The sequence below is a fragment of the Nansenia antarctica genome, assembly GCF_963989245.1.
Source record: "Nansenia antarctica genome assembly, chromosome: 10".
In the NCBI taxonomy this organism is placed as follows: domain Eukaryota; kingdom Metazoa; phylum Chordata; class Actinopteri; order Argentiniformes; family Microstomatidae; genus Nansenia; species Nansenia antarctica.
In genome coordinates, this window is record NC_137680.1 from 24,104,108 (window position 1) to 24,111,607 (window position 7,500).

A 7,500-nucleotide genomic window follows, 5' to 3' on the forward strand; every position below is an offset into this window, starting at 1 on the left:
CTCTGCCCTCGAACCGATTGGCCTATACCCTTGGGGGTGTGTGTGTGTGTGTGTGCGCATGTGCGACAATCGATCCCCAAAAATGCCCTTGTAGGCCTCAAATATGTGTAATGTAATATGTATGTAATATGTGTAAGATATACGTTATATATGTGTGTAAAAATATACGACAGGCGCTAGCCACAAGGCCGCTGTTGGTCACCGAGAGTGAAAAAATATTGACACGGTTTTTAAAAAGTATTAGAAAGGCATTGAAATTAACCTAAAGATTCCTGTATATACCCTGTTATAATACGACCAGCACTCAAATAGAAAAATAAATTATGACTTCAAAGCATAAATCTGCATAGTCCTAATATCCTATGCCTTCTTCAGTTATTACCTAGTCGACAAACAAACTAAAAACAATCCAACTAAAAACTACTTCTGAAATCCCCCCTAAACGGATCATTTATGATTAAAGGGGTCACACTTATGATGGGTTATGATGAGGAGACAGCAGGAAAAGCCAAGGGTATTATGATTCCATTCTATCTCCTTTTACATTTACATTTCACATTTTTGGCATTTAGCAGACGCCTTATTCCAAAGCGACTTACAATCGACACATTTGACTAAGCAAGTGAATCATCAATCCACCAGTCGTAGCAGGAAGAGTAATCCAGCTCAGGCCAGGGGCCATTGGCAGTCTCAGTGATAGAAGGAAAACGTTTATTTTGTATTTTTAATATATATATAGACACATTCATGTTTATTCATGAGTTCTCCACAATGACTTTGGTAGTTATATTGTGTGTGTGTGTGTGTGTGTGTGTGTGTGTGTGTGTGTGTGTGTGCTGTGTGTGTGTGTGTGTGTGTGTGTGTGTGTGCGTGTGTGTGTGCGTGTGTGTCTACAGTATCTCTCCTACTGTCTCCTTGGTGTTTTAACATGTTGACATCAGTGAAACATAAACAGTTATTGTGGTGTGTGTGTGTGTGTGTGTGTGAGAGAACCTCTGTGTGTGTGTGTGTGTCTGTGCACATTTTGGTATTAGTGTGTGTGTGTGTGTGTGTGTGTGTGTGTGTGTGTGTGTGTGTGTGTGTGTGTGTGTGTAGTCATGACAACATGTAGTCATACTCAATATGAGATAATGTTTTCAGATTGAATACAGATGGGGGTACACACACACACAAAGTGCTAACATTGTTTAATACATTTAACAGCATATGTTCAGTCTAGACATGCAGACTGATGGAATGGGGGGGGGTGGGTTTAGACCACGGCCCGGAACAGGAAGGAGAGGGCGGCTCCAAGCGCCATACCCAGACCCAGGAAGAACGTCATCATGGCGCCGGCCGTCTCTGCTTCATGCGGAGCTACCTTCCTGTAGAGACAGAAGAAGAAGAAGAGGGTTAGCTACCTTCCTGTAGAGACAGAAGAAGAAGAAGAAGAAGAGGGTTGGCTAGGCTACGCTCAGCTGGGATGGAGGTTGGAGGGTGTAGTGTAGTGAGGTGGTTATGGGTAGTGTAGTGAGGTGGTTATGGGTAGTGTAGTGTGTAGTGAGGTGGTTATGGGTAGTGTAGTGTGTAGTGAGGTGGTTATGGGTAGTGTAGTGTGTAGTGAGGTGGTTATGGGTAGTGTAGTGTGTAGTGAGGTGGTTATGGGTAGTGTAGTGTGTAGTGAGGTGGTTATGGTTAGTGTAGTGTGTAGTGAGGTGGTTATGGGTAGTGTAGTGTGTAGTGAGGTGGTTATGGGTAGTGTAGTGTGTAGTGAGGTGGTTGTGGGTAGTGTAGTCTGTAGTGAGGTGGTTATGGGTAGTGTAGTGTGTAGTGAGGTGGTTATGGGTAGTGTAGTGTGGTGGTTATGGGTAGTGTAGTGTGTAGTGAGGTGGTTATGGGTAGTGTAGTGTGTAGTGAGGTGGTTATGGGTAGTGTAGTGTGTAGTGAGGTGGTTGTGGGTAGTGCAGTGAGGTGGTTGTGGGTAGTGTAGTGTGTAGTGAGGTGGTTATGGGTAGTGTAGTGTGCAGTGAGGTGGTTGTGGGTAGTGTAGTGAGGTGGTTGTGGGTAGTGTAGTGTGCAGTGAGGTGGTTGTAGGTAGTGTAGTGAGGTGGTTGTGGGTAGTGTAGTACTTGGGGCCGTAGCACATGCACAGGGAGGCCAGGTAGCCGTTGCTGAGGGCGAAGGGGACCATGAAGCTGATGAACCAGCCGTCGTGCAGGAAGTAGACCGGCAGGAAGCGACGCGGCTGGGCGTTGCACAGCATGAAGAGAGGGATGAAGATCACCCTGGCAACCAGCAGCCCTGGCAACAGCATGCTGTCCTGCCCTGGCTGGGAGACACACACACACACACACACACACACATCAGCCTGGTTATTGATTAACGATCGATGACATCACACACTCTCAGGTCAACACTCCATACAATCTTGCTAAATGGGCACTGTGGTGTGTGTGTGTGTGTGTGTGTGCGCGCGTGAGTGTGTTGTGTGCGTGTGTGTGTTGTGTGTTGTGTGTGTGCGTGTGTGCGTGCGTGCATGTGTGTGTTGTGTGCGTGTGTGTGTGTGTGTGACCTACCCACATACACACAGCGGTGAAGCTCCTGCCCGCCCAGTCACACAGGTTGAACAGCAGGAAACACGAGACAGGGATGAAGTATTCCTCTGAGACACACACACACACACACACACACAATTAATTAATTAATTATTTCCTGTAGAGAGGTGGAGGTCTTAGGCAAGGCAAGTTTATTTGTACAGCACATTTCATACAAATGGGGCAATTCAGAGCTGCACTTTTTTAACCACCTGCCAGCTGTACAAAGACATCAGAGACACGTACTTCCACTGACCACCAACACACAACAAGACTTGAAACACTCGACCAATGTCATAAAACTGCCACATCTGCTGGGTGAAGTACAACAATATGCCACCATAAGACTGTAAATAAGTTTAATCATGTATTTATTCTAGCATAATTGTATGTACATTACATGAGATAGATAACACATTTAATAAGATAATAGTTCATGGATAAAAAGACATTGATAGAAGTGTTAGTGTTTAATCATAACTGTTGCAGAACATGAAGGTTTTTAGTTTAGATTTAAGTATTTTTAGGGTTTTGGGCCTGTTTGACTTCTTCAGGGAGTTTGTTCCAGGAGCATGCAGCAGCGTGACTGAAAGCTGCTGCACCGTGTTTTGTTTTCACTCTTGGAATGATTAGCTGATTAGTCTCAGCTGACCTTAGGGGCCTTGCTGGAATATAGGGTGGGAGGAGATCTGATATGTATTTAGGTGGAAGACCATTTTGTGATTTATTATGTAATTAGGAGTACTTTGAATTCAATTCTCTGAGAGACTGGTAGCCGTTGTAGGGATCTCAGGATTGGTGTAATACACACACACACACACACACACACACACACACACACACACACACATGGCCATACCCCAGGTTCCTCCGTTTGCGATGGTGGACTTGACGTCAACAGTCACGGAAGGGAAGACTGCTATGGTTACGGTGAAGGCGAAGCACACACACGCTGCCATCAGCCAGATCTACACACACAGACACACACACACACACACACACACACAAGAGGAGGGGGGGACATGTCAAGTATGTCTATCATCGGGTAGATGGTGAGTGCAAGTTAGTTGGTGCAGTGTAGTGGGTGTGTCTGAGCGTGTGTGTGTGTGTGTGTGTGTGTGTGTGTGTGTGTGTGTGTGGTCTCCTACCTTCTTGAAGATGGTTGTAATGGAGATGTGAGGTTTGTTGTCGTCTGCGGCCTCCACTGCTGGGTACACACACACACACACACACACACACATATACACACACACACACGCACACACACACACACACAATCAGATTGTTCTTTCCAACAGGCTTATTAGACAGTCCGTGTGTGTGTGTGTGTATGTGTGTGTGTGTGTGTGTGTGTGTGTGTGTGTGTGTGTGTGTGTGTCTGTGTGTGTGGGTGTGTGTGTGGGTGTGTGTGTGTGTGTGGGTGTGTAAGTCTGACCTTGCTGGGTTCCTTGGTCTCTGACTTTGTTGCCTTTGCTGCTGTAATACTGGTAGAACTCCTGCAGGGGGAGACAGAGTCACACAGTAGCAGTAGTGTTGTAGTCGTAGAGTAGTGTAGTAGTAGCAGTTGTAGTAGTAGTAGTATAATATTGTTGTAGTAGTAGTAGTAGTGTAGTAGTAGTAGTATAGTATTATTGTAGTAGTAGTATTATAGTAGTTGTAGTGTAGTAGTAGTATAGTAGTAGTAGTAGTAGTAGTAGTAGTATAGTAGTAGTAGTAGTAGTAGTAGTAGTATAGTAGTAGTAGTAGTAGTATTATAGTAGTGTAGTAGTAGTGTAGTATAGTATTATAGTAGTAGTGTAGTATAGTAGTAGTATAGTAGAGGGGCGTGGCTAAGGGACAGAGGGCGTGTCTAAAGGACAGAGGGCGTGGCTAAGGGACAGAGGGCGTGGCTAAGGGACAGAGGGCGTGGCTAAGGGACAGAGGGCGTGTCTAAGGGACAGAGGGCGTGTCTAAGGGACAGAGGGCGTGGCGGCGTGGCTAAGGGACAGAGGGCGTGGCTAAGGGACAGAGAGCGTGGCTAAGGGACAGAGGGCGTGGCTAAGGGACAGAGGGCGTGGCTAAGGGACAGAGGGCGTGGCTAAGGGACAGAGGGCGTGGCTAAGGGACAGAGGGCGTGGCCTTGGTACCAGTTTAGGGAGGATCACGTAGGTCCCAATGGCGAAATGGATGACAACACAGGCAGTGATGAAGTACCCAAACGCTGCGTCCTCCATGGCCGAACCACCTGGGGGAGGAGGGGAGGGAGGGGAGGGGGAGGGGAGAGGGAGGGGAGGGGGAGGGGAGGGGAGAGGGAGGGGGGGGGGGGAGGGGAGGGAGGGGGAGAGGGAGGGGAGGGGAGAGGAGAGGACGGGAGAGGGAGGGGACCAGAGGAGGGCAGGGGAGGGAGGGGAGGAGAGGGAGGGGAGGGGAGGGGAGGAGAGGAGAGGGAGGGATTAATCACAGTTTCAAATCCTGCTTTATTTGGGCAGATTCATATCTTATCTTTTAAGACTTTGGGTGCGTTCGTGGGTTCGTTTTACATGGGATGAATTAACGTTCATTTCATGGCAACATTAGTTAACGAGTATCTACTGTCAACAACACTACAGTTAGTAACAGAAAGCTAGCTAAGGTCAACGATAATGATGGTAATGTTATCGTTGGTGTCCGCCATGTTTACAGTTAGTTCGTAAAGACTTGACTGTTCGTGAACTCTATGAACTCAGAGCATTCTCAGAGTGAATTTACGAACGCACCCTTAGTTTTGGCTTCAGCATGTCACTATAACAGTATAACAGACGCTACCCCCCCCACACACACACACACACACCCCTCCCTCCACCCCCTCCCCATACACCCCTCCCTCCACCCCCCACCCCCCACCCCCCACCCCCCCAGGACTTACTAGCGATGGCGCAGATCAATGAGAAGGCAGCGAAGGTGCCAGCGAGGCCCTGGCCGCTCATGATGGGCGTGGTGTAGGACCCAGGAAGCAACGCCGCCATGCCAAACAGACTGCCCTGCAGCAGCGCCCCGAACGCTGGGTCAACAACAACAACATCAACAACAACAACAACAGCAACAACAACAACAACATCAACAACAACCACAACAACAACAACAACATGGGGAGAGGGGGAGGGAGTGAGAGAGAGTGAGAGGGAGAGAGGGAGTGAGAGAGAGAGTGAGGGAGAGAGGGAGAGAGGGAGAGAGGGAGAGGGGGAGAGGGGGAGAGGGGGAGAGGGAGAGGGGGAGGGAGAGAGGGAGAGAGAGAGAGAGAGAGAGAGCAGGTCTTACAGTTGATGATGACGATCTTAACCATGGTGATGATGAAGAAGGGGAGGGGCTTCATGGGGACCTTCACCAGGACGGCCGTGACGAGGAACACCCCCATGATCACCACCAGGCTGCCCGCCACACGCACCTTCTGAGGAACGCTGCAGGACACACACACACACACACACGCACACACACACACACACACACGCACACACGCACACACACACGCACACACACACACACACACGCACGCACGCACACACACACACACACACACACACACGCACACACACACACGCACACGCACACACGCACACACACACAGATCATAAATTGGACCCTAAACTAGCATAGATGTCTTAGTCAGGCCTTAGCTAACCTAGCTTACGGTCTGTGGTTGTGTTGGGGTCAGGGTGTGGTTGTGTTAGGGTCAGGGTGTGGTTGTGTTAGGGTCAGGGATCAGGGTGTGGTTGTGTTAGGGTCAGGGCCAAGGTGTGGTTGTGTTAGGGTCAGGGTCAGGGTGTGGTTGTGTTAGGGTGTGGTTGTGTTAGGGTCAGGGTGTGGTTGTGTTGGGGTCAGGGGGTGGTTGTGTTAGGGTCAGGGTGTAGTTGTGTTAGGGTGTGGTTGTGTTGGGATGTGGTTGTGTTAGGGTCAGGGTGTGGTTGTGTTAGGGTCAGGGTGTAGTTGTGTTAGGGTGTGGTTGTGTTAGGGTCAGGGTGTGGTTGTGTTAGGGTCAGGGTGTGGTTGTGTTAGGGTGTGGTTGTGTTAGGGTCAGGGTCAGGGTGTGGTTGTGTTAGGGTCAGGGGTCAGGGTGTGGTTGTGTTAGGGTCAGGGGTCAGGGTGTGGTTGTGTTAGGATGTGGTTGTGTTAGGGTGTGGTTGTGTTAGGGTCAGGGGTCAGGGTGTGGTTGTGTTAGGGTCAGGGTGTGGTTGTGTTAGGGTCAGGGTGTGGTTGTGTTAGGGTGTGGTTGTGTTAGGGTCAGGGTCAGGGTGTGGTTGTGTTAGGGTCAGGGGTCAGGGTGTGGTTGTGTTAGGGTCAGGGGTCAGGGTGTGGTTGTGTTAGGATGTGGTTGTGTTAGGGTGTGGTTGTGTTAGGGTCAGGGGTCAGGGTGTGGTTGTGTTAGGATGTGGTTGTGTTAGGGTGTGGTTGTGTTAGGGTCAGGGGTCAGGGTGTGGTTGTGTTAGGGTGTGGTTGTGTTAGGGCCAGGGGTCAGGGTGTGGTTGTGTTAGGGTCAGGGGTCAGGGTGTGGTTGTGTTAGGGTGTGGTTGTGTTAGGGTCAGGGTCAAGGTGTGGTTGTGTTAGGGTCAGGGTGTGGTTGTGTTAGGGTCAGGGTCAAGGTGTGGTTGTGTTAGGGTCAGGGTGTGGTTGTGTTGGGGTCAGGGGGTGGTTGTGTTAGGGTCAGGGGTCAGGGTGTGGTTGTGTTAGGGTGTGGTTGTGTTGGGGTCAGGGTGTGGTTGTGTTAGGGTCAGGGTGTGGTTGTGTTGGGGTCAGGGGGTGGTTGTGTTAGGGTCAGGGTGTGGTTGTGTTAGGGTCAGGGGTCAGGGTGTGGTTGTGTTAGGGTCAGGGTCAAGGTGTGGTTGTGTTAGGGTCAGGGTCAGGGTGTGGTTGTGTTAGGGTCAGGGTCAGGGTGTGGTTGTGTTAGGGTGTGGTTGTGTTAGGGTCAGGGTGT

General features: G+C 49.6%; 1 protein-coding gene across 1 annotated transcript in view; it reads right to left on the reverse strand.

The window, feature by feature from the left end:
* Nucleotides 1–1,252: 1,252 nt before the first annotated feature.
* Nucleotides 1,253–7,500, reverse strand: part of LOC308166784 (equilibrative nucleoside transporter 1-like) — a gene marked incomplete at both ends in the record, with an annotated part of 7,717 nt that continues 1,469 nt past the window's right edge. The window contains 9 exons of the mRNA XM_080541110.1: nt 1,253–1,364; nt 2,109–2,308; nt 2,556–2,641; nt 3,433–3,541; nt 3,722–3,780; nt 4,009–4,069; nt 4,700–4,797; nt 5,458–5,592; nt 5,850–5,989. Of these exons, the coding sequence (XP_080397236.1) occupies nt 1,253–1,364; nt 2,109–2,308; nt 2,556–2,641; nt 3,433–3,541; nt 3,722–3,780; nt 4,009–4,069; nt 4,700–4,797; nt 5,458–5,592; nt 5,850–5,989 (1,000 nt within the window). The remainder of the gene's footprint in view (nt 1,365–2,108; nt 2,309–2,555; nt 2,642–3,432; nt 3,542–3,721; nt 3,781–4,008; nt 4,070–4,699; nt 4,798–5,457; nt 5,593–5,849; nt 5,990–7,500) is intronic.